At 48.4% G+C, this 25,599-nt stretch overlaps 1 protein-coding gene across 3 annotated transcripts; it reads left to right on the forward strand.

Annotated features, from left to right (window-relative positions):
• The first annotated feature begins 1,118 nt into the window (after positions 1-1,118).
• On the forward strand, positions 1,119-8,972 carry LOC123071568 (DNA repair protein XRCC2 homolog). 3 transcript variants are annotated; one of them, XM_044495148.1, is made up of 13 exons: positions 1,119-1,443; positions 2,303-2,450; positions 2,806-2,954; positions 3,661-3,731; positions 3,958-4,014; positions 4,879-5,019; positions 5,123-5,178; positions 6,179-6,284; positions 6,478-6,514; positions 6,695-6,804; positions 6,910-7,093; positions 7,279-7,374; positions 7,506-8,972. In XM_044495148.1, exons 1-9 carry the CDS (start codon positions 1,243-1,245, stop codon positions 6,497-6,499), a joined length of 951 nt encoding a protein of 316 aa, XP_044351083.1. In that variant the 5' UTR covers positions 1,119-1,242; the 3' UTR covers positions 6,500-6,514; positions 6,695-6,804; positions 6,910-7,093; positions 7,279-7,374; positions 7,506-8,972. The 3 variants fall into 3 exon arrangements, with proteins under 3 accessions (XP_044351083.1, XP_044351082.1, XP_044351081.1); XM_044495147.1 differs by lacking the exon at positions 5,123-5,178 and having other exon boundaries at positions 7,506-7,589; positions 8,268-8,972; XM_044495146.1 differs by lacking the exon at positions 5,123-5,178.
• Positions 8,973-25,599: the final 16,627 nt, after the last annotated feature.

Here is a 25,599-nt window from a genome sequence, read left to right on the forward strand (position 1 = left end):
GCCTCCATCGACAATGCGCAATTTTTGGGTGCAACCCTCACCTCCATGGAAAAGGATGGTTTGGAAAGCTTGGGCACTATGAGGTTAATTTTTTTGTTTGGTTGGCCAAAATGTAAGACCCAAAATAACTAGATTAAAATGAGAAGGCCAATTTGGCTCGCGGGCTCAGCTGCACCCGCGACGACGAAAAAAATCAAAACAAATACTAGAAAAATTCAAAAAAATCCAATTTTTTTTGGGTGGTAGATAATTTGATGCGTGAGGTTCGCTGCAAAATTCAACTCATTTGGATATTTGAGCATCTCTCGGCAAAAGGGACAAAATCGGGGTGTGTAAAAAAGTTTACTGTTCACGAACTGTTTTGACCCGATTTGTCTTTTTTGCGAAGAGCTGCTCAAATGTCCAAAAGAGTTGAAATTTGCAGCGGTCCTCACGCAACAAATTATCTACTACATAAAAAAATTGGATTTTTTTGAACTTTTTTGTATTTATTTTGAAATTTTTTATGAGAGGGAGCATCTGAGCCTGGCCTCAGATGCGGATTTTCGGATTGAAATAGGCTATTTTTGTGTTGCCACATATCCGTCTTTTATGTAGCCTACAAGTCACCATATAGTTATTCCCACAAAAAAGATCATCATATATTACCCCCGCCGATTCATGAGAAGTGTCATACATTATTTAACAACAATTTAGAAAACATCTATAGGCACCCAATTTTTTTAATTTGTACACATACATCAGTTCTGTTTTTGAAATTTCGAGGATACAAAATGCTCTACCGGTGAGTATACCTGACCATCCTTCAGGCCGGGCCGGGCCTACCAAAGTCCAACATGAAAAACCTAGGCCTGAGCCTGGCCCGGCCCAGCCATCGGGCTTAAAAATCAGGCCCAAGCCCAGCCCAACACACAAAAAGCCCATCAAACCTCGGGCTGGACCTCTTTGTTAAACTGCAAATATGATGGGCCTGAGCCCGGCCATCGGGCTCAAAATTTAGGCCCAGGCCCGGTCCATGGGCAAGGTCGGATCGGGCTTTTTCGGGCCGGGCTGCCCATGGCCAGCTATACGCGGCGAGGCAGGCATGGTAGCGCGCCCTGCGCCAGTCCCCTGTACGACCCCCCACATCGGCTTAGCGCGCGCGAACACAAAACTCACAGAGCCACGGGCGCCAAACTCGATCTAGCCGAGCGCCCAAAAATCCGGTGGAAAGGAGGGGAGGAGAGCTCCAGAACCCTAGCCATGGCCGGGGAGGCAGGAGGGGGGCGGCCCCGCGACTGGCTCTCGACAGACGAGACGGCGGCGGCCTTCCTCTCCCGCTCTCTCTCCACGCGCCCCCCCATCCTCCTCCCGGCGCCGCTCCACCGCGCGCCGCTTCGCCCGGGCAACGTTGTTGAAATCGCTGGCCCGTCCGGCTCCGGCAAGTCCCAGCTGCTCCTCATGGTAAGCGGAATTCCAGCGGTTACACACCTTTCCCCCCTAAAATGTTTGCATTTAGCGCCACAGGGTAGTACGCTGCATACTTGCAGGAGTTCACATCTGTAGCTGGAAATACTGTAGCAGTTCACCGTAAGCTTTGATTGATAGGAGTGTTTATGAAGTCGCATAAACAGAGGGGCAATCTGCATCTATAATATCAGTTCAGAATTTAACCTATACTGTAAAATAAATAAGTGTGATATACATGTCCTACAGCTTGGATCCGTACGTGGTCCTTACTCACTCCTACGGACTCCAGGGAGCCTTTGGTTACTGGGTGCAACCAATGGGAGATGGTGGCTCGGGTTATATTCAACCGGTTCGGATGGCGGTCGCATAACAGGATAGGAGTCTAGAGAGCTTGTCCTTACTATCACCATACCGGTTGTCTTTTGTGCTTTATTTTGCTCCGTTTGCGAGCTGTAAGACCTTTGTAATGACTATTTCTGGATTTTTAATAAAAAGGCTGCATGCATCATCATGATGCAGAGGCCGGGGGTATACCACCATTTCAAAAAAAAAAACATGTACCGCCAAAAATCTCGAGGACTTTAGGAATCCAGGGCAATTTGTATGGATTAAACAAGTTCATGGCATTGCTGAAACATATTGGCGGCGTGCAGAAAATGAAGAAACAATACTTTCAGTGCTTCATATGCTTGGAACTAGCACACCTGCCTACCTTTCAGTGTTTTGTTACATGCAAATGTGGATTAAACGGATGCCATTTTAACACCTGATTTTTTCATATCAAATGATGCAAAATGTTGGTAGCGATCTGTAATAAATATCTCAGCTCAGTGCGCGATTGCTGGTATGTTAGTCTGCAGTGCAGTGCATACTACCAAAGGAGTGGGAAGGTGTCTATTTCGGCGGCCTGGGGAAAACAGTCATGTACATTGACTTGGACTGCCGATTTGATGTGCTGCGGCTGGCTCAGATCCTGAGGAAGCGCATTGCGGCGGGCTGTGGTACATTGTACTTAAATTGTTAAATTTGCATTACAATTTGTCAATTTGATGCATATCCAGTTTAGGTCAAGCTAAAATATAGAAATCTTTCCTCACCAAAAAACAATCTGTATAGTGCCTATAATAGTGTGAACAGTGAAATGACTGCCCATGCTTTTTTTTTTGCCCATGGGGTTGGAGTAGAACTGGATTAATAATGTGGCTTGGTTGTTGGATTTTGCGCCATTGCTTTTAGCCTCTCTGTGCTCATAATCTACACTATATAATGTCCAGTCTTCATGGAGCAGAGATGTGCTAAAAATTGTACTATTTGATTTCTCATTCTTAATGTCTTCCTTTTTCTTATATTTCGCAGGTTCAGTGCATCCAACAAATGAAAATTTTGAGACTGATGGTTCAAAAGATAAATTTCATTCGTTTGAAAGTACACTGTTTTCTGATTGCATGAAGCGTTTCCTGTGTGTCCGCTGTTACAATAGTTCTGAACTTATAGCTGCTTTGAAGGCAAGTTCTATATGTTTGTGACATATACACCCGAGCACGTTACTACTCTTGTGATGTGTTCATATTTTTGTTGTCTGTTCCTTGGTTTACTTGATTTAGAAATTAATTAAAACATATAAATAAGCTATTGCTGATCGTTAGAACCATTGGAAATAACTAGTTAAATTATTTTGTTTATGAGTTTATCCATGTTGCATTATTGCGATGTGGCCAAAGCCCAAAGGTTCTATTTCTAGCTAGAGAAAACTATGTACATTTTCTCATTTCCATTGGCTGCCCAGTCGTGCAACTTTCATGTTATTTTGTTTTTTGGTACCCTTTTAGTCAATTGGATCTTGGCTGAAAAGGTGATAATGATAGAACTTGGGCATGTAGCAGGCTAGCAGCACACATGTTTGGGGATAAGCATACATCATTATCATCTGATAAATACTATATGTGTGGTGTGTACAGCATGTCAACACACCATATTTAGGATCATCATGTAGGTGTTTGATGCTTGGAGCTTGATTGTTCGAAAAATAAGATACTTGTAAGAGTGAACAAAACACAGAGAAAGTTATTGGGTGCTATGTGTGGGATGAGTTACGAACAAGACACTTATGCCTGTCTCTTGCAACAGTCTAGGGGGTATACCATAATAAGCTATATCTTCATGTTTATGTAAGATGATTGTATTTCTTATATCTGGTTGGTGACTTCACAGAGTCTAAAATCTCAATCTGAAGCAAGGAACGAAATGTTTGGTATTGGTATATATTTCCTTATGTTAGACAGGTATGTTGCTGGCTTCTTAGAATTTATCCGGTTTTGTTTAACTGGCCAATTGAAGTTATAGTTACTGTATCAAAGTGATGCTTCTCCTTTTGTACTTTAAATTGTTATCACCAAATTATGCTCCATTCCTGCGGAATCATAGTGTTTGTTTATCCACTTCTTTTCTGTATTTTTCAATCACGTTGCTGGCTAACTGTTTTCTACTGTAACATATCCCCTTTTACAGCATTGGCGCATTCTACTGGATAGATCGTGCTCTTCAACCTACTAGAGAGAGTAAAGGGTGATCACAACAAACATTACATGCAATACTAGTTTCATAGCCTCCTGTTCTTATTATGTGCATATCTTCAGTAACAGTTGGTTAGGCATGCATGCTTTATTTGGTTATTGCTTCATGTATTATGTGGAAGTCACTGTATACATGTGACTATTAGAAAAGCCTTTATCTCTACTTTGGTATAAGGAATTATCTCAAATGTATGCTACTGAAGAGTAGTATGTCACATGAAAATAGTCACTCTCATACTGTGCGTCATATAGGAACTAAACATAAAATCAACAGTTACAGCATGGTATATACACACCAACAAGTTAGCAGACTCAGTTAGCTAACAGTTAAGCTGTAATAGTTAAAATAAATAAATATTTTTAACTAATATCAGAAGCATCATCAATGCAGAAAGAAAGCATCATGGTAAGTACAGAATACAATTTACGTTTGATTTTCACTTCGACGACCAACTAGGCAACTAGTGGAACGATGCAAACAATGTAGATTGCCAGAATATAGATATATAGTAACATGGTGCTTATGAGTTATGAACCAAGTCAAACACATGTCGGTGCTGGAAACATACCCAATTTTCTCAAATCCAGAAATTTCCAGCGTATTTACACTTATCTTAGAAGTGGATTATGGGTGTAAAAACCAGGACAATAGCTGGTTCAATTAATTACGGATATGCAGTTTGCAAGCGCAATGGGGCCTCAGCGCTTCATGCATTTTTCAGGAATCATGTCTGCAGGAAAAAGCACCAAATTCCATTTTTGACTGAATAATCCCTTTTCTCGTTTCCATGCTTGAGCACTCCCTTATTAACACCTCTCTGCTTCTTGGCCAAACTTTTCACACCTGTCTTTGCAGGAAAACTCTATCATTTCAGAGTATCACCGAAACTGTTGTCCAGGAGATACACAAGTTTTTGCAACTTCAACCTATTTTGGTGTTGGTCACAAAGGCACCTATTTATGGTGAAGGAATCACAACATCCAACGACTTCCAAAGGTAACCCATGATCTATTATCACTAAACACTGTTGCAACTTGAGACTTAAAAATGTGCACTCTATTTCTGCTGCTGTTGTGTAAATGTATATGTTGGATGCTAGGACTGACCGAATCAGTTTGAATCTCGCTGATCATTCGTGGAGGTTGAACTTCTTAGGTAACTTGAGATTATAGAATATTAAGATTATGTTTTCTTGTACTGAACAGTCAAAACCTTTTCTATAGATTTATGAATTTATGCAGTACAAGAGTACTGTTTCCCGTAAAGAAAATCCTTTTCTGTAGTGTTTAGACCTTGGAATGCAGTAATCAGGCATGGTAAAGTTGATTCATTTAGTAAACCATTGCCATGGTTTGAATATGGAAAAACGGAGCAAAATAGGCACTCTTCACTGGCAGGTGGTGATACACTGATCGTGGTTTCAGTTTGTTCACCTTAACTTCATTTTACCTAATTCAACATGTTGTGGTATATAACCAAAAAATCATACTCCATCCACGATCAGTGTATCACCAACATGTTGAATTAGGTATTTCAACGTACTGCACTGTGTTGAGTAGTTCCTTGATATAAAACTTCTCTTCTGAGTAGTTCCTTATCAGTACCAAACCATTTAAGCAAAATAAATGTTTCCAGGACAACTTTAGCGCCTTTACGTCTTTTCAGAATCTATTGTTTGAGCTACCCCATCTGCACATTCAACAATTTTTGAGTAATGACTATCTCTTGGCTTATGACCCCTTCCATGTCTGCACTCTGCAATAATAGGAGAATGTGCCTTTTGTTGTTGTGCTTTCTTAATCGCGAGACTCCAGGACCTAATGAATTGCGTAGCTGAAATTTGCATATAGTGATTAATTTTTTTATATATTTTCCTATATTTCTTATGTAATCATTCACAATATATAAATTTATTCGTACCATAGAATGCTGAAACAGTACTATATGTACATGTGTGTTTCTACCAAGACATTAAACCTTTCCATTTTAGTTGTGACCACTGTTTCGATCAGCAGAATTTATTTCATGTGATGGCCCGTGTTGTTAAATGTTTTGTTTGCTAGGTACTATGAATTTCTTTTTTAAAAATCAACATGTTTCTCTGCCTCGTATTCCTAGGAAGCCTGAAATAGGTTGTCCTTTTAATGGTATTTAGGGGTTCTTCAAAATACATGTCAGAGGATTCAACAGCTTTGGGATATCCGAAACGGGAAGAAGAAAGAAATGGTTCATGTCGCGAATACATGCCATCTGCATGGCAGGTCCCATCCTTTCCTCACCAAAAAGCTAGTTTGATGTCATATGACAAATTCTTCAACAAATTACCAGTTAGCTTCAGTTACTTTTCATTCGTTGCTGTGCACACATCTTTATGTTGCTAGGTGATCTCTACTAATATCTGAATAATGATAAATACATAGTGGTCTAAAAGCTTTCTAATTTTGTGTTTTACAGACATTTGTTACGCACAGGATAAAGTTGCAAGACTTAGGTTGGTAAATGCACTTCTCTACGATTTATTTAGTGTAGCAAGTTGGTCCCTAGCCTGCAGGGTTCGACCCTCATGGCCTCTTTAAGGACAAGCTGGGTGAGGAGGGTCCCCCCCTCCTCCAGTGTCACTTATATTATAAATTATCTAATTACTGCACACTTATTGGATTGTCCTTTACAGCACAAGAAGCAGGGTTTTTCTCTGAGCAGGAAAATGCAATACTTTCTGTGCATACTTGTGAGTGGGTGCAGCCTTCGCTGAACATAAAAGAGAAGTTCTATATCAAGGATGTAAGCTCCTGAGGCTTATTTTATTATTTTCTTTCTAGTTTTCCTTATCAATGTGGCCAACTTCCATGTTTGTTTTAACCTAGATGATTCCTTTCCAATGATCAGGACGGTGTTGGCCTTATACAGTGAAGCCTATCAGTTTCTGTGCTGGCAGATAGCATGACTTGTCCGACCTCCTACAGAACTGTTGTGATCTGTGATAAATGCATGTACAGGAAATGCTTAAGTAATATGTCCTCGGGTATTATATGGCACAGAACCCTAAAGCAACAGGGATATTATTTTGAAGGTTGCCGTTTTTCCTCTGACTGATTTCACAATTGGCATGATTAATCATACACTCATACTTTGTTGGTTGTTGCAAGAGACTACTTTTCACACTAAAACCCCAATATAGACTGACTGAACATCATTGTTGCACTATTAACAGAAGTAGCATTTTTAAATACTGAATATGATAATTTTTTTGATCAGGTAACCGTTTGTGCTGTCTTCCGATATTTGGCATGGCATGATCACATGATGGGACCTGACATTATAATTTACAATTTTACATTGCTCCAGGGAAAAGTAAGTCTGGCTTCTTTATATTCTCTGAACTGCTAACGGTTGTTTAGCACTGTTGTCATTCAAATCTAATTCAAATGTCTTGTTCGATTTTTTCCTAAGTTCATGACGTTTCACTTTTCTATGGTCATTAGGCAGTACACTTGCTGTTTAACTTAACATCAGAAGGTGAGAGGGAGAACCCAAAGGTGATATGCTCAAGAGGAGTGTTTCAGCTGGTATGACCTTCCTAGTCATCTAAGGCCTTGTACAATGGGAGGTGCTTAGGAGAGGTGCTTAGAGAAATAAACCAGGCTTTTCTTAAGCATCGGTGCCTATTTGTACAGGATAACTAAGCGTCTATCCTGTACAAATAGGCATCGGTGCTTCAGAAAAACCCGGTTTATTTTTTTAAGCATCTCTCTAAGCACCTCCCATTGTACAAGGCCTAACAGCCCATATTCGAGCAACCCTGATGATGCCATCATACATGTCGCTTCCTCTGTTCCTAGGGATTTTACAGATTATAATGTAGTTTATGACTCGTCCTGAGCCCAAGAAACTGGGGGGACTTAAGTTTATAGGGTATGGGGGATGCGATCCAGGTTGAACATAAATAGGTTATAAATTCAACTTGTTGATTTTTTCAAGGCCAACTGTTTGGCTGGTTGTCGTGGAATCATTCACCAACTTTTCAGCCTAGGTCTAAACTGTTCTTTATGTATTAATATACCACCAGCCCATTGTCTTTTGTTCATCACGCCACCTAGCACTATGAGAAACCTTGTTGCCAAAAAACATCTCATTTGATGCTGCGATCTTCGCATGTTTCCCACATAAACATTTGTCGCGAGTTCTCTACCCAAGCTTCTAGCTGTCTGATTAATCGTACCTAATCGCTTTGGATTCCCTCGCAGATTCTTGTGCCCCCAGCTGGTGTTTCTTGTTCATTCCTAGGAAGATACGCACCCTGTCTTGGTCATCGTTGTCGGAATGTCGCTTGTCATTTCTCAGCCGCTCTAGCATTTTGCCCTTTTTTAATGAACTGTTGTTATTCTAGTGGAGCATAGCATCACATGATGTAGCAATAGAACTGTGGTACAATCAGCCTGCGAAAGGGAGGTGCAGTCCGCTGCCCACTGGCAATGGTCTATTTCTGCCGGCCTTGCAACTGACATCAGATGTCGCTCTCTGTTTTTCTGTAACCATGCACGCAACAGGTGAGTTGAGATGGTGATGTTGACTTGATGTAGCAATCATACAAAAGCAGCGGCCGCAGCAAATGGGATGCATTGTTTTTCACTGAACCGCACGCACTCTGAAGTCATCAAGATCGTCAGGTCACCCGGTCCCGTGCCATGTGTTGCTACCCGTAGGCCGTCTTCATCACAATTTCTGATGTGTATCATTTTTCAAGGGGGGTGCACTAGAGCAGTTTGCGTGCCACTCTGATGCTGCTACGCCAGCTCTGAGAGGTAGATCGTCTGCCTTTCCGTTGCTGCAGAATTGAAGATATGATGATAGTTCACTCTGACTTGCGCACTACAAAAAAGGCAGCCAACGATCGATCTTCGGACGCTTCTGTTTATAACTTCAAAAGTTAAAGTACTTAGTGCAATTAACGCTGCTTTGGTGCGTCCCACTCAGCCAGTGCTCGACTTGACTTCCCCGTGCCCTATCTAATGAATAAGGAGAAGGCTGGCCTGTCTATGACCTAGCAAGTTCGATCTCCTTTGTGGTTGCTGCAAACAATGTACGAAGTTTCTATAATTGTGCCAAATAAATTTAATCCTTAATATTTAAAATATGTGAGGAACTTGTACAAAGAAAAAAAAACTTAAACATAAAAGGCAAAATGTGTCAGGGACAAATACGACCGAATTAAAAACCCACTATGCATTAATGCACATTGTATGGTAGAGACATTCTTATGTGTGGATCAGGCTAGGGCCGTCTCCAGGAATTCGGAGCCCCGGTGCGAAAAGCAAAATAAGGCCCTAACATAAAAAACATATAATAACACAAGCATAATCACCTAATTATGTAATTAAAATTTATGTTATTTCATATAATGCTTATAATATTCTCAATTATCAATTGAAAATACTAAAACCAATAGGACGAGCAACTAGTGAAATATAGTCTTGTGACTTGTATAGATAAATAGAAACTTAGAATCAGATAGAACCTTGATTTTGGACTTCGACAATAGGACGAGAAACTAGTGAATTCTTGAATCTGTGTGTCGGAGTAAATGACCACGGGTAGCCTAGCCGGCTCCCTTTGGCCCTTCGAAAAAGTAACAGGCTGATCAGGCCTTCAAGCACCCAGGGCATGGGGCCGCCTTCCCCCGGCCGGCTGTCTCGCAGGCCGACTATCGAAAGGCGGCCCAACCCTAAACTCTCATGGAGGAGGCCATGATACGGCCAACTCCAAGAAGCCGGCCATGAAAAGACCGACTCCAAGAAGCCGACCACGAAAAGACCGACTCCAAGATCGTGCCCTCAAAGTCCGCACCCCCGTAACGATGATGAAACAGGGTGTGGCAACAACGAAGCCTGCCACCCCCGAATCCCGGAGCACGCCTGGCCACAGTACGCCGTACGGGGTAGCCATCACCCGTCCGGCGCGGCACTGTTGCCATGCTGACCATGACGCCCTCCACGACGATCTGACAGTACGGCCCGCAGGCGGCGGGTCCCTTCGGTCAGAGAGACGCACGAAGGCGGCCATGCCTCCCCCAGTCGGCCTGGGTGCGGTCGGCTTCCAATAGCCGGCTTGCTCCCCTCCTCGAAGCACGCGCGCCATTAAGGAGACAAGACGAGGTAAGGCTATAGTGAGAGCCCGCTAGGCGGCGACATTGTAGCCATGCTTACCTCGACGAAGCCCTCATCATCAAGGGCGAGGCAACAGTAACCAACCCCCGACAAGACCCCCAAGCGGTGGGGCCCGCTTGTCGGCTAAGAGGCCGGCAGCCGGCGGGACCCACCAGTCGGCGGGCCCCAGCGGTCGGCGGAGAAGCCGGCGACCGTAGACACTGACGGCTAGGGCCCACGCCCAGCCGGATTACCACTGTACCCCTGGGGGTAGGCCTATATAAACCCCCCAGGGCACCCATGCAAAGGGTTGATCTCAGAGAGTTTTAGCCACTAGAACAAGGGGAGAAGAGAGCTAGCCTTGCCCTTCTTCCTCCTCCCACCGAACAGCTCAAGGAGCCTCTTGTAGCCACTTGTTGATCTAGTGATCATGCGGAGACCCCGCAAAGCAGGACTAGGGGTGTTATCTCCACGGAGAGCCCCAAACCTGGGTAAGATCCGCCGGCGTGCATGTCTTCGCCTTATCCCGTTTCCAGGCACCGACGATGTCTTACTGGCTTCCACAATGATAAGCCATTCGTTGGCATATGTCGCACCTACCACTCGACATTTGGCGCCCATCATGTGGCCAGGTGCACCGTCGTCCGGAGACCTGCTCTGGACGGGAATCCTTTTCCTCCCTAGCGAGCGTAGCCAGCCCAGCACGCCCGATGGCGCTTGCCCCGATGCGCTGCAAGGCGTCGATGACGCCTGCGCGGCGAGCTGCCTCGCCGATCTTCTTGGCGAGGCCCGTATCTCCGACGAGCCTGCATCCGACGCGGGCACGGGCTGCCTCGAGAGCCGCCTCGCCAGCCTCCTCGACCAACTCTACGTCTCCAGCGAGCCTATCGTGGATTTGGAGTCGGTTGGCTCCACCGACCCGATGCTTGTCGACTCCGACACGGCATCGCTTGACGCTTTCCCCACCAACGTGATAATCTTCGACGACCCTCTCCCTCGAGCCGACAGCGGCGACAACACCGTCACCGAGGTACTAGTCATCAGTCACGGCGCCACCTCTGGCGAGAACGCCCACGACGCCCTGCAAGCGGCGCTGCACGACTTGTCCGCCCCATCCCGGCCGACGTCGATGCCGAGACGCTGGAGGCACGCCGCCTCGCCCTCCTTGCGGAGGGCCAGAAGATAGCCTCCATGAGATGCCTCACTGAGGCTCACCAGCGCGAAGTTGACCGCGCCGCCTTCGGTACGCCGCCCCCTGACGGGCCGAGCCGAGCCGGCGTCGTCAAGAAGCGCGGTGCGGCCATCGCCAACATGCTGGGAGCAGACCGCCCAGTCTACGCCACGCCCCTCGAGAACCTACGTGCCGCCCAGGCGGCCGCAGACGAGCTGAACGGACTAGGGGCTGACGAGCTCCCTTACATGACCAGACGCATCCAGCAGTTGATCGACGCGGCCGCGGAGCGGCATGAAGCCAACGCCCGCGCTGGAAGTCCCTCCCCCCCACGCCGAGAGCACGGTGCGACGTCCCGAACGCCGACTGCCGGCGGCGCCCCTGCAAGACAAGAAAAGGAGCCGGTTGCTAGCCGCACTCGGACTCGAATCACCATCGAGCGCGACGCTGAAGGCCGCCCTCGAGCTGTGGAGCGACGATGCAATCTACCTCCTCCTCCGCCTCGTGGGGAGAGATATCCCACCCCGCCGCCTGTCACGCATCCGACTCTCAGCGGCCGACTAGGCCACCGAGAAGGAGTCGGCGAGAATGACGCCCGCCACCGGATTGACCGCCTAGTGCAATCCCTGGCGCTAGAAGAAGAAGACGATGTGGGCCCGCCCTGCTTCGGCCCCCGCATCCGCGACGAGCCCTTCCCCAAAGGGTTCTCGCTCCCGAGAGACACGCCCAAGTACAACGGCTCCGTGAAGCCGGAAGATTGGCTGATCGATTACTCCACCGCAGTTCGCATAGCAAGCGGCAACAGGCGTGTTGCCGTGAAGTACGTCCCCGTCATGCTCCAAGGCACGGCACACACCTGGCTCAACAGCCTCAAGCCTTACAGCGTCAATAGCTGGCTAGATTTCACGGAAGTCTTCATCCGCAACTTCACCAGCACATACACGCGGCCTCCCAAGCCTCGCCAGCTTTCCCTGTGTGTTCAAGGGCCCAACGAATCGACGCGCGACTACCTCACGCGTTGGGCCGAGCTCCACAACTCCTGCGAGGGGGTGCACGAGGTTCAAGCCATAGAATACTTCACCACCGGGTGCCGAGAAGGCACCCTCCTCAAGCACCGACTCCTCAGCGACGAGCTGACTACCCTTGACGAGCTGCTGATCATAGCAGACAAGTACGCCATGGCCGACTCTTCAATGAAGACCGAGCTCCGAGTAGACACCTCCGGAAAGGTACTAGCTCCGGCTCCCAAGACGCCGGCTGGAGAATCCAGCCGACGCCCATACCAGAGCGACCACAAGCGCAAGGCCCATATGCCGCCTTCCACCAGCCGGTAGGTGGCCACGGTCGAAGACGAACAGCTTGAAGGGTGGCCTGCGCCCAAGAAGCAGAAGGGCGGCAGGCCGGCTTGGCAGCCGGCTTTCTCCTACGAGCAAACCCTTGATGCCCCATGCAAGTTCCACAGCGGCGCGAATCCGTCCAACCACACGATTCGGAAATGCCATTGGCTCACACGAATCTCCAAGGGCGAAGGGCTGGTACCGCCTCCGCCTGCTGGCCAGCCGCCTCCAGCCCCTCAGCAGCCGGCCGCTCGGCCAGCGGTCGGAGCTATTCAAGACGAGTTCCCCGACGAATATGCCGCCTACGTTGTCTTTACAAGCCAGACTGAAGACCGGCGCAGCCGGCGCCGACAGCACCAAGAAGTCGACGCGGTCGCCTCCAACAACCCCGAGTTCATGCACTGGTCGGAGAAGCCTATCAGCTGGAGCCAGGCCGATCACCCAGAGGTGATGCCGTCTCCTGGCTCCAACGCATTGGTTTTGGATGCCACCCTCGCGACAGAAAGGCGAGCTGCCCATTTTTCCCGTGTGCTGATAGATGGCGGGAGCAACATCAACATACTGTACCGTGACACCATGGAGAAGCTGAACATCAAGACGAAGCAGCTCATGCCTAGTCGGACTGTGTTCCATGGCATCGTACCCGGCCTGTCCTGCTCACCAATCGGCAAGATCAAGATGGATGTCCTCTTTGGGGGCAAGGATAATTTCCGTCGAGAAGCAATATGGTTTGAAGTAGTGGATCCGGAGAGCCCTTACCACGCATTGCTTGGCCGACCTGCTCTGGCCAAGTTTATGGCTGTACCCCACTACGCCTACCTCAAGATGAAGATGCCGAGTTCCAAGGGCATCATCACCATAGCCAGAGACTACAAGAAGTCCTCTGAGTGTGCGGCAGCTAGCAGCCGGCTGGCCGAGTCCCTCGTGATTGCTGAAGAGAAAAAGATGCTGGATCGAGTCGTGTCCATGGCCGGCAAGCAGCCGGCCCTGTCCCTTGACCCCAAGGAATCTGATACTCAAGGTTCTTTCCAACCGGCCAAAGAGACAAAGAAGATACCTCTGGACCCAGAGCACCCGGAGAGGTTTGCCGTCATTGGAGCCAACTTGGACAACAAATAGGAAGGCGTGCTCGTCGATTTCCTCTGTGAGAATCGGGATATCTTTGCATGGTCCCCCAAGGAGATGCCAGGTGTTCCGAAGGATTTCGCCGAGCATAAATTACACGTCCAAGCAGATGCAAAACCAGTCAAGCAACCCCTCCGCCGACTATCGAAGGAAAAGAGAAGGATTGTAGGAGAAGAGATAGCCCGGCTTTTGGCAGCCGGCTTCATTATGGAGGTGTTCTTTCCAGAGTGGCTTGCCAACCCGGTCCTCGTTTTGAATAAGAATAACAAGTGGAGTATGTGTATAGATTACACCAGCCACAACAAAGCCTGCCCCAAAGATCCATTTGCCCTACCTCGAATCGATCAAGTGATAGACTCCACAGCCGGATGCGAGCTGTTGAGCTTTTTGGATGCCTACTCAGGCTACCACCAGATAAAGTTGGATCCGGCTGACCGCCTGAAGACCGCCTTCATCACACCATTCGGAGCTTTCTGCTATCTGACTATGACATTCGGCTTGAGAAATGTCGGTGCCACTTTTCAGCGTTGCATGCAGAAATGCCTCCTCAAGCAACTCAGCAGAAATGCCCACGTATATGTAGACGATGTCGTGGTGAAGACGGAGAAGCGCGGCACCTTGCTGGAAGACCTTAGATAGACATTTGAAAACTTACGCCGGTTTCAGATCAAGCTCAACCCCGAGAAATGCGTGTTCGGAGTACCAGTCGGCCAGCTTCTAGGCTTCTTGGTCTCTGAACGCGGCATCGAATGCAACCCAATGAAGATCAAGGCCATAGAGAGAATGAAGATTCCTACCAAGCTACGAGACATCCAAAAGTTTACCGGGTGCCTAGCCTCCCTGAACCGCTTCATCAGCCGGCTCGGAGAGAAAGCTCTCACCCTCTACCGGCTCATGAAGAAGTCCACTCACTTCGAGTGGAGCGACCAAGCAAATCAAGCTTTCCACGAGCTAAAGAAGATGCTGACCACGCCGCCCGTCTTGACGGCACCGACTGAGGAAGAGCCCATGCTCCTTTACATTGCCGCCACTAGTCGGTTGGTCAGCACCGTTATCGTGGTTCAGCGCCCAGAAGAAGGCTGAGCTCAGCTAGTCCAGAGGCCGGTGTACTATTTGAGTGAAGTACTGTCCACCTCGAAGCATAACTACCCGCACTACTAGAAGATGTGCTATGTTGTGTACTTCGCCTCCAAGAAACTCAAGCCCTACTTTCAAGAGCATCCCATCACGGTTGTATGTACTGCCCCGCTCGCCGAGATCATAGGCAGCCGGGATGCATCCGGCCGGGTGGCAAAATGGGCCATTGCGCTGGCTCCTTACACAATCTTCTACCAGCCTCGCACCGCCATCAAGTCCCAGGCATTGGCCGACTTCCTTGTCGACTGGGCCGAGACCCAGTACCTGTCGCCGGCCCCCGACTCCACTCATTGGCAGATGCACTTCGATGGATCCAAGATGCGCACCGGCTTGGGAGCCGGCATCGTCCTCACCTCTCCCAAGGGCGACAAACTCAGATACACATTGCAAATTCATTTTGCCGCCTCCAACAATGTGGCCGAGTACGAGGCACTCATACACGGGCTCCGGCTTGTCAAAGAGCTCGGCATCCGCCGGATCCTGTGCAATGGTGACTCGGATTTGGTGGTCCAGCAATCATCTGGCGACTGGGACGCCAAGGACGCAAACATGGCAAGCTACCGCTTCCTCGTTCAGCAAATCAGTGGATATTTTGAAGGATGCGAGTTCCTCCACGTACCACGGGCCGACAACGAGCAAGCAGATGCCCTGGCACGAATAGGCTCCACCCGACAAGCTATACCAACCGACGTCTCTCTCCAACGCTCCTTAAGCCGTCTGTCAAGTCGGCTCCAGAATCTAGTTCCATCTTCGTGCCGCCTGACCCCGACGCAGTCGGATCCGACTTGGGGAGCCAAGCAGGCGGCTCGGGGACTTCGACAGCCGGCTCGGGGACTGCCATAGTCGCACCCGGCTCGGGGACTATGACAGCCGACCCGGGGACTGCATCGACACAACAGGCGGTGGCCGACTCCAACTCTTCACCACCCAGCCCACCCGCCCTGGTTACAGTAGCTGTTTTTGCAATAGAAGAAGTCACAGCTCCATCATGGGCCCAGCCCATCCTCAACTTCCTGGTAAACAGAGAGCTGCCGACTGACGAGATCTCGGCAAGACAAGTACAACGCCGAGCCGGAGCATACACAATAATGAACCGAGAGCTCGTTAGGCGCAGCGTCACTGGAGTCTTCCAGCGCTGTGTCGAGCCAGAGAAGGGCATAGCAATCCTCGAAGACATCCACCAAGGCAAATGCGGCCACCATGCCGCCTCAAGATCACTCGTAGCCAAAGCTTTCCGCCATGGATTCTTCTGGCCGACTGCTTTGGAAGACGCCAAGGAGTTAGTCAAACACTGTAAAGGGTGCCAAGTCTTCGGCTCCAAGCAACACCTGCCGGCTTCTGCACTCAAGACCATCCCTCCTCACTTGGCCCTTTGCCGTCTGGGAACTGGACATGGTGGGCCCATTCAAGACGGCACGCGGCGGCATGACACATCTGCTTGTCGCCGTGGACAAATTTACCAAGTGGATTGAAGCGAAGCCGATCAAGAAGCTGAATGGGCCGACTGCCGTCACATTCATCGCAGATATTACAACCTGGTATGGAGTACCACACAGCATCATCACCGACAACGGCACGAATTTTGCCAAGGGAGCACTGACGCGTTTCTGCGCGATGCAGGGCATCCGACTGGACTTAGCGTCCGTTGCCCACCCGCAGTCAAACGGCCAAGTCGAGCGAGCAAACGACCTCATCCTCTCCGGCATCAAGCCCCGATTGGTCGCGCCACTAGAGCGTTCGGCCGACTGTTGGCTCGACGAGCTGCCGGCCGTCCTCTGGAGTTTGCGCACGACCCCGAACAAGTCAACCGGCTTCACCCCTTTATTTCTTGTATATGGTGCCAAGGCTATCATCCCAACTGACATTGAGTTCGACTCACCTCGGGTTACCATGTACACGGAGGCAGAAGCCAAGGAAGCACGAGAAGACGGCGTCGACCTGCTGGAAGAAGGCCGGCTGTTAGCCCTCAGTCGGTCCGCCATCTACCAACAGGGTTTACGTTGTTACCACAGCCGGAAGGTCAAGCCAAGATCCTTCCAAGAGGGTGATCTTGTGCTCCGGCTGATCCAGAGAACAACCGGCCTGCACAAGCTCTCGGCCCCTTGGGAAGGCCCCTTCGTCATCAGTAGGGCTTTAGGCAACGACTCCTACTACCTGATCGACACGCAGAAGCCGAAGGCACGCAAGAGAGATGATTCCGGCAAGGAGTCGGACGACCATGGAACGCCAATCTCCTCCGAAGATTTTACAGTTAAAATGCAGTATGTACCACGCTACCTTTTTGTTGGGGAACGTTGCAGAAAATTAAAATTTTTCCTACGGTTTCACCAAGATCCATCTATGAGTTCATCTAAGCAACGAGTCATGGGAGAGAGATTGCATCTACATACCACTTGTAGATCGCGTGCGGAAGCGTTCAAGGGAACGGGGATGATGGAGTTGTACTCGCCGTGATCCAAATCACCGATGACCAAGTGCTGAACGGAAAGCACCTCCGCGTTCAACACACGTACGGAGCGGACGATGTCTCCTCCTTCTTGATCCAACAAGGGGGAAGAAGAGGTTGAGGAAGAAGGCTCCAGCAGCAGCACGACGGCGTGATGATGGTGGAGAGGCAGTACTTCGACAGGGCTTCGCCAAGCACTCAATGGAGGAGGAGAGGTGTTGGGGAGGGGAGGGGCTGCGCCTTGGATCAGGTGTTCAGCCCTCCCCTCGCCCCTCTATTTATAGGGGAAGGGGGAAGGGGGCCGGCCCCCTCTAGATGAGATCTAGAGGGGGGGGGGCGGCCAGGGAGGGGGGGCTTTCCCCCCAAGCAAGGGGGACGCCCCCACTAGGGTTCCCCCCAACCCTAGGCGCATGGGCCCAAGGGGGGGGGGCACCCAGCCCTCCAGGGGCTGGTTCCCTGCCCCTTGCGGCCCATGAGGCCCTCCGAGAGGGGTGCCCCCTCTCGGTGGACCCCCGGAACCCCTCCGGTGGCCCCGGTACAATACCGATATGCCCCCGAAACTTTCCGGTGTCCGTATGACAACTTGCCATATATAAATCTTCACCTCTGGACCATTTCGAAACTCCTCGTGACGTCCGGGATCTCATCCGGGACTCCGAACAACATTCGGTAATCACATACAAGTCTTCCTAATAACCCTAGCATCACCGAACCTTAAGTGTGTAGACCCTACGGGTTCGGGAGACATGCAGACATGACCGAGATGGCTCTCCGGTCAATAACCAACAGCGGGATCTGGATACCCATGTTGGCTCCCACATGCTCCTCGATGATCTCATCGGATGAACCACGATGTCGAGGATTCAATCAACCCCGTATACAATTCCCTTTGTCAATCGGTACGTTACATGCCCGAGACTCGATCGTCGGTATCCCAATACCTCGTTCAGTCTCGTTACCGGCAAGTCACTTTACTCGTACCGTAATGCATGATCCCGTGACCAAACACTTGGTCACTTTGAGCTCATTATGATGATGCATTACCGAGTGGGCCCAGAGATACCTCTCCGTCATACGGAGTGACAAATCCCAGTCTCGATCCGTGTCAACCCAACAGACACTTTCGGAGATACCTGTAGTGCACCTTTATAGTCACCCAGTTACGTTGTGACGTTTGGTACACCCAAAGCACTCCTACGGTATCCGGGAGTTACACGATCTCATGGTCTAAGGAAGAGATACTTGACATTGGAAAAGCTCTAGCAAAACGAACTACACGATCTTGTGCTATGCTTAGGATTGGGTCTTGTCCATCACATCATTCTCCTAATGATGTGATCCCGTTGTCAACGACATCTAATGTCCATAGTCAGGAAACCATGACTATCTGTTGACCAACGAGCTAGTCAACTAGAGGCTTACTAGGGACGTATTTGGTCTAAGTATTCACACGTGTATTACGATTTCCGGATAATACAATTATAGCATGAATAAAAGACAATTATCATGAACAAGGAAATATAATAATAATCCTTTTATTATTGCCTCTAGGGCATATTTCCAACAGTCTCCCACTTGCACTAGAGTCAATAATCTAGTTACATTGTGATGAATCGAACACCCATAGAGTTCTGGTGTTGATCATGTTTTGCTCGCGAAAGAGGTTTAGTCAACGGATCTGCGACATTCAGATCCGTATGTACTTTGCAAATATCTATGTCTCCATCTTGAACATTTTCACGGATGGAGTTGAAACGACGCTTGATGTGCCTGGTCTTCTTGTGAAACCTGGGCTCCTTGGCAAGGGCAATAGCTCCAGTGTTGTCACAGAAGAGTTTGATCGGCCCCGACGCATTGGGTATGACTCCTAGGTCGGTGATGAACTCCTTCACCCAAATTGCTTCATGCGCTGCCTCCGAGGCTGCCATGTACTCCGCTTCACATGTAGATCCCGCCACGACGCTCTGCTTGCAGCTGCACCAGCTTACTGCTCCACCATTCAACATATACACGTATCCGGTTTGTGACTTAGAGTCATCCAGATCTGTGTCGAAGCTAGCGTCGACGTAACCCTTTACGACGAGCTCTTCGTCACCTCCATAAACGAGAAACATGTCCTTTGTCCTTTTCAGGTACTTCAGGATATTCTTGACCGCTGTCCAGTGTTCCTTGCCGGGATTACTTTGGTACCTTCCTACCAAACTTACGGCAAGGTTTACATCAGGTCTGGTACACAGCATGGCATACATAATAGATCCTATGGCTGAGGCATAGGGGATGACGCTCATCTCTTCTTTATCTTTTGCCGTGGTCGGGCATTGAGCCGAGCTCAATCTCACACCTTGCAGTACAGGCAAGAACCCTTTCTTGGACTGATCCATTTTGAACTTCTTCAAAATCTTATCAAGGTATGTGCTTTGTGAAAGACCTATGAGGCGTCTCGATCTATCCCTATAGATCTTGATGCCTAATATGTAAGCAGCTTCTCCAAGGTCCTTCATTGAAAAACACTTATTCAAGTAGGCCTTAATGCTGTCCAAGAATTCTATATCATTTCCCATCAAAAGTATGTCATCTACATATAATATGAGAAATGCTACAGAGCTCCCACTCACTTTCTTGTAAACGCAGGCTTCTCCATAAGTCTGCATAAACCCAAACGCTTTGATCATCTCATCAAAGCGAATGTTCCAACTCCGAGATGCTTGCACCAGCCCATAAATGGATCGCTGGAGCTTGCATACTTTGTTAGCATTCTTAGGATCGACAAAACCTTCCGGCTGCATCATATACAGCTCTTCCTTAAGATAACCGTTAAGGAATGCCGTTTTGACGTCCATCTGCCATATCTCATAATCATAGTATGCGGCAATTGCTAACATGATTCGGACGGACTTAAGCTTCGCTACGGGAGAGAAAGTCTCATCGTAGTCAATCCCTTGAACTTGCCGATAACCCTTAGCGACAAGTCGAGCTTTATAGATGGTGACATTACCATCCGCGTCCGTCTTCTTCTTAAAGATCCATTTGTTTTCTATCGCTCGCCGATCATCGGGCAAGTCAGTCAAAGTCCATACTTTGTTTTCATACATGGATTCTATCTCGGATTGCATGGCTTCAAGCCATTTGTTGGAATCTGGGCCCGCCATCGCTTCTTCATAGTTCGAAGGTTCACCGTTGTCTAACAACATGATTTCCAGGACAGGGTTGCCATACCACTCTGGTGTGGAACGTGTCCTTGTGGACCTACGAAGTTCAGTAGCAACTTGATCCGAAGTACCTTGATCATCATCATTAATTTCCTCTCCAGTCGGTGTAGGCACCACAGGAACATTTTCCTGAGCTGCACTACTTTCCGGTTCAAGAGGTAGTACTTCATCGAGTTCTACTTTCCTCCCACTTACTCCTTTCGAGAGAAACTCTTTTTCCAGAAAGGATCCGTTCTTGGCAACAAAGATCTTGCCTTCGGATCTAAGGTAGAAGGTATACCCAATGGTTTCCTTAGGGTATCCTATGAAGACGCATTTTTCCGACTTGGGTTCGAGCTTTTCAGGTTGAAGTTTCTTGACATAAGCATCGCATCCCCAAACTTTTAGAAACGACAGCTTAGGTTTCTTCCCAAACCATAATTCATACGGTGTCGTCTCAACGGATTTAGACGGTGCCCTATTTAAAGTGAATGTAGCTGTCTCTAGAGCGTATCCCCAAAATGATAGCGGTAAATCGGTAAGAGACATCATAGATCGCACCATATCCAATAGAGTGCGATTACGACGTTCGGACACAACGTTACGCTGAGGTGTTCCAGGCGGCGTGAGTTGTGAAACGATTCCACATTTCCTTAAGTGTGTACCAAATTCGTGACTTAAATATTCTCCTCCACGATCTGATCATAGGAACTTTATCTTTCGATCACGTTGATTCTCTACCTCATTCTGAAATTCCTTGAACTTTTCAAAGGTCTCAGACTTGTGTTTCATCAAGTAGACATACCTATATCTACTCAAGTCATCAGTGAGAGTGAGAACATAACGATATCCTCCGCGAGCGTCAACGCTCATTGGACCGCACACATCGGTATGTATGATTTCCAATAAGTTGGTTGCTCGCTCCATTGTTCCGGAGAACGGAGTCTTGGTCATTTTACCCATGAGGCATGGTTCGCACGTGTCAAATGATTCATAATCGAGAGACTCTAAAAGTCCATCAGTATGGAGCTTATTCATGCGCTTGACACCTATGTGACCAAGGCGGCAGTGCCACAAGTATGTGGGACTATCGTTATCAACTTTACATCTTTTGGTATTCACACTATGAATATGTGTAACATTACGTTCGAGATTCATTAAGAATAAACCATTGACCATCGGGGCATGACCATAAAACATATCTCTCATATAAATAGAACAACCATTATTCTCGGATTTAAATGAGTAGCCATCTCGCATCAAACGAGATCCAGATACAATGTTCATGCTCAAACTTGGCACTAAATAACAATTATTGAGGTTTAAAACTAATCCCGTAGGTAAATGTAGAGGTAGCGTGCCGACGGCGATCACATCGACCTTGGAACCATTCCCGACGCGCATCGTCACCTCGTCCTTCGCCAGTCTCCGCTTATTCCGCAGCTCCTGCTGTGAGTTACAAATATGAGCAACGGCACCGGTATCAAATACCCAGGAGTTACTACGAGTACTGGTAAGGTACACATCAATTACATGTATATCAAATATACCTTTAGTGTTGCCGGCCTTCTTGTCCGCTAAGTATTTGGGGCAGTTCCGCTTCCAGTGACCCTTCCCTTTGCAATAAAAGCACTCAGTCTCAGGCTTGGGTCCATTCTTTGACTTCTTCCCGGCAACTGGCTTACCGGGCGCGGCAACATCTTTGCCGTCCTTCTTGAAGTTCTTCTTACCCTTGCCCTTCTTGAACTTAGTGGTCTTATTGACCATCAACACTTGATGTTCTTTCTTGATTTCAACCTCTGCTGACTTCAGCATTGAAAATACTTCAGGAATGGTCTTCACCATCCCCTGCATATTGTAGTTCAACACAAAGCTCTTGTAGCTCGGTGGGAGCGACTGAAGGATTCTGTCAATGACCGCCTCGTCCGGGAGGTTGATCTCCAGCTGGGACAGGCGGTTGTGCAACCCAGACATTTTGAGTATGTGCTCACTGACAGAACTGTTTTCCTCCATCTTACAACTATAGAACTTGTCGGAGACTTCATATCTCTCGACCCGGGCATGAGCTTGAAAAACCATTTTCAGCTCCTCGAACATCTCATATGCTCCGTGTCGCTCAAAACGCTTTTGGAGCCCCGGTTCTAAGCTGTAAAGCATGCCGCACTGAACGAGGGAGTAATCATCAGCACGTGATTGCCAAGTGTTCATAACATCTTGGTTCTCTGGGATGGGTGCTTCACCTAGCGGTGCATCTAGGACATAATCTTTCTTGGCTGCTATGAGGATGATCCTCAGGTTCCGGACCCAGTCCGAATAGTTGCTGCCATCATCTTTCAGCTTGGTTTTCTCTAGGAACGCGTTGAAGTTCATGTTGACATGAGCGTTGGCCATTTGATCTACAAGACATATTTTGCAAAGACTTTAGACTAAGTTCATGATAATTAAGTTCATCTAATCAAATTATTTAATGAACTCCCACTCAGATTGACATCCCTCTAGTCATCTAAGTGTTACACGATCCGAGTCGACTAGGCCGTGTCCGATCATCACGTGAGACGGACTAGTCATCATCGGTGAACATCTCCATGTTGATCGTATCTTCCATACGACTCATGTTCGACCTTTCGGTCTCTTGTGTTCCGAGGCCATGTCTGTACATGCTAGGCTCGTCAAGTTAACCCTAAGTGTTTCTGCATGTGTAAAACTGTCTTACACCCGTTGTATGTGAACGTAAGGATCTATCACACCCGATCATCACGTGGTGCTTCGAAACGACGAACTTTAGCAACGGCGCACAGTTAGGGGGAACACTTTCTTGAAATTATTATAAGGGATCATCTTATTTACTACCGTCGTTCTAAGTAAACAAGATGCATAAACATAATAAACATCACATGCAATTATATAAAGTAGTGACATGATATGGCCAATATCATATAGCTCCTTCGATCTCCATCTTCGGGGCTCCATGATCATCTTCGTCACCGGCATGACACCATGATCTCCATCATCATGATCTCCATCATCGTGTCTTCATGAAGTTGTCACGCCAACGACTACTTCTACTTCTATGGCTAACGCGTTTAGCAATAAAGTAAAGTAATTTACATGGCGTTCTTCAATGACACGCAGGTCATACAAAAATAAAGACAACTCCTATGGCTCCTGCCGGTTGTCATACTCATCGACATGCAAGTCGTGATTCCTATTACAAGAACATGATCTCATACATCACAATATATCATTCATCATTCATCACAACTTCTGGCCATATCACATCACATGACAATTGCTGCAAAAACAAGTTAGACGTCCTCTAATTGTTGTTGCATCTTTTACGTGGCTGCAATTGGGTTCTAGCAAGAACGTTTTCTTACCTACGAATAACCACAACGTGATTTTGTCAACTTCTATTTACCCTTCATAAGGACCCTTTTCGTCGAATCCGCTCCAACTAAAGTAGGAGAGACAGACACCCGCTAGCCACCTTATGCAACTAGTGCATGTCAGTCGGTGGAACCTGTCTCACGTAAGCGTACGTGTAAGGTCGGTCCGGGCCGCTTCATCCCACAATACCGCTGAAGCAAGAAAAGACTAGTAGCGGCAAGCAAGTTGACAAGATCTACGCCCACAACAAAATTGTGTTCTACTCGTGCAATAGAGAACTACGCATAGACCTGGCTCATGATGCCACTGTTGGGGAACGTTGCAGAAAATTAAAATTTTCCTACGGTTTCACCAAGATCCATCTATGAGTTCATCTAAGCAACGAGTCATGGGAGAGAGATTGCATCTACATACCACTTGTAGATCGCGTGCGGAAGCGTTCAAGGGAACGGGGATGATGGAGTCGTACTCGCCGTGATCCAAATCACCGATGACCAAGTGCTGAACGGACAGCACCTCCGCGTTCAACACACGTACGGAGCGGACGACGTCTCCTCCTTCTTGATCCAGCAAGGGGGAAGGAGAGGTTGAGGAAGAAGGCTCCAGCAGCAGCACGACGGCGTGATGATGGTGGAGAGGCAGTACTCCGACAGGGCTTCGCCAAGCACTCAACGGAGGAGGAGAGGTGTTCGGGAGGGGAGGGGCTGCGCCTTGGATCAGGTGTTCAGCCCTCCCCTCGCCCCTCTATTTATAGGGGAAGGGGGAAGGGGGCCGGCCCCCTCTAGATGAGATCTAGAGGGGGGGGGCGGCCAGGGAGGGGGGCTTGCCCCCCAAGCAAGGGGGGCGCCCCCACTAGGGTTCCCCCCCAACCCTAGGCGCATGGGCCCAAGGGGGGGGGCGCCCAGCCCTCCAGGGGCTGGTTCCCTGCCCCTTGCGGCCCATGAGGCCCTCCGAGAGGGGTGGCCCCTCCCGGTGGACCCCCGGAACCCCTCCGGTGGCCCCGGTACAATACCGATATGCCCCCGAAACTTTCCGGTGTCCGTATGACAACTTCCCATATATAAATCTTCACCTCCGGACCATTCCGGAACTCCTCGTGACGTCCGGGATCTCATCCGGGACTCCGAACAACATTCGGTAATCACATACAAGTCTTCCTAATAACCCTAGCGTCACCGAACCTTAAGTGTGTAGACCCTACGGGTTCGGGAGACATGCAGACATGACCGAGATGGCTCTCCGGTCAATAACCAACAGCGGGATCTGGATACCCATGTTGGCTCCCACATGCTCCTCGATGATCTCATCGGATGAACCACGATGTCGAGGATTCAATCAACCCCGTATACAATTCCCTTTGTCAATCGGTACGTTACATGCCCGAGACTCGATCGTCGGTATCCCAATACCTCGTTCAGTCTCGTTACCGGCAAGTCACTTTACTCGTACCGTAATGCATGATCCCGTGACCAAACACTTGGTCACTTTGAGCTCATTATGATGATGCATTACCGAGTGGGCCCAGAGATACCTCTCCGTCATACGGAGTGACAAATCCCAGTCTCGATCCGTGTCAACCCAACAGACACTTTCGGAGATACCTGTAGTGCACCTTTATAGTCACCCAGTTACGTTGTGACGT

Source organism: Triticum aestivum, chromosome 3B (genome assembly GCF_018294505.1).
Source record: "Triticum aestivum cultivar Chinese Spring chromosome 3B, IWGSC CS RefSeq v2.1, whole genome shotgun sequence".
NCBI lineage: Eukaryota > Viridiplantae > Streptophyta > Magnoliopsida > Poales > Poaceae > Triticum > Triticum aestivum.

Coding starts and splice junctions, on each gene's coding strand:
- LOC123071568 (XM_044495146.1), top strand. CDS start 1,243: ATGGCCGGGGAGGCAGGAGGGGGGCGGCCCCGCGACTGGCTCTCGACA. Junction 3,732..3,957: donor TATTTCCTTATGTTAGACAG/GTATGTTGCTGG, acceptor CCCCTTTTACAG/CATTGGCGCATTCTACTGGA. Junction 6,515..6,694: donor GATAAAGTTGCAAGACTTAG/GTTGGTAAATGC, acceptor TGTCCTTTACAG/CACAAGAAGCAGGGTTTTTC.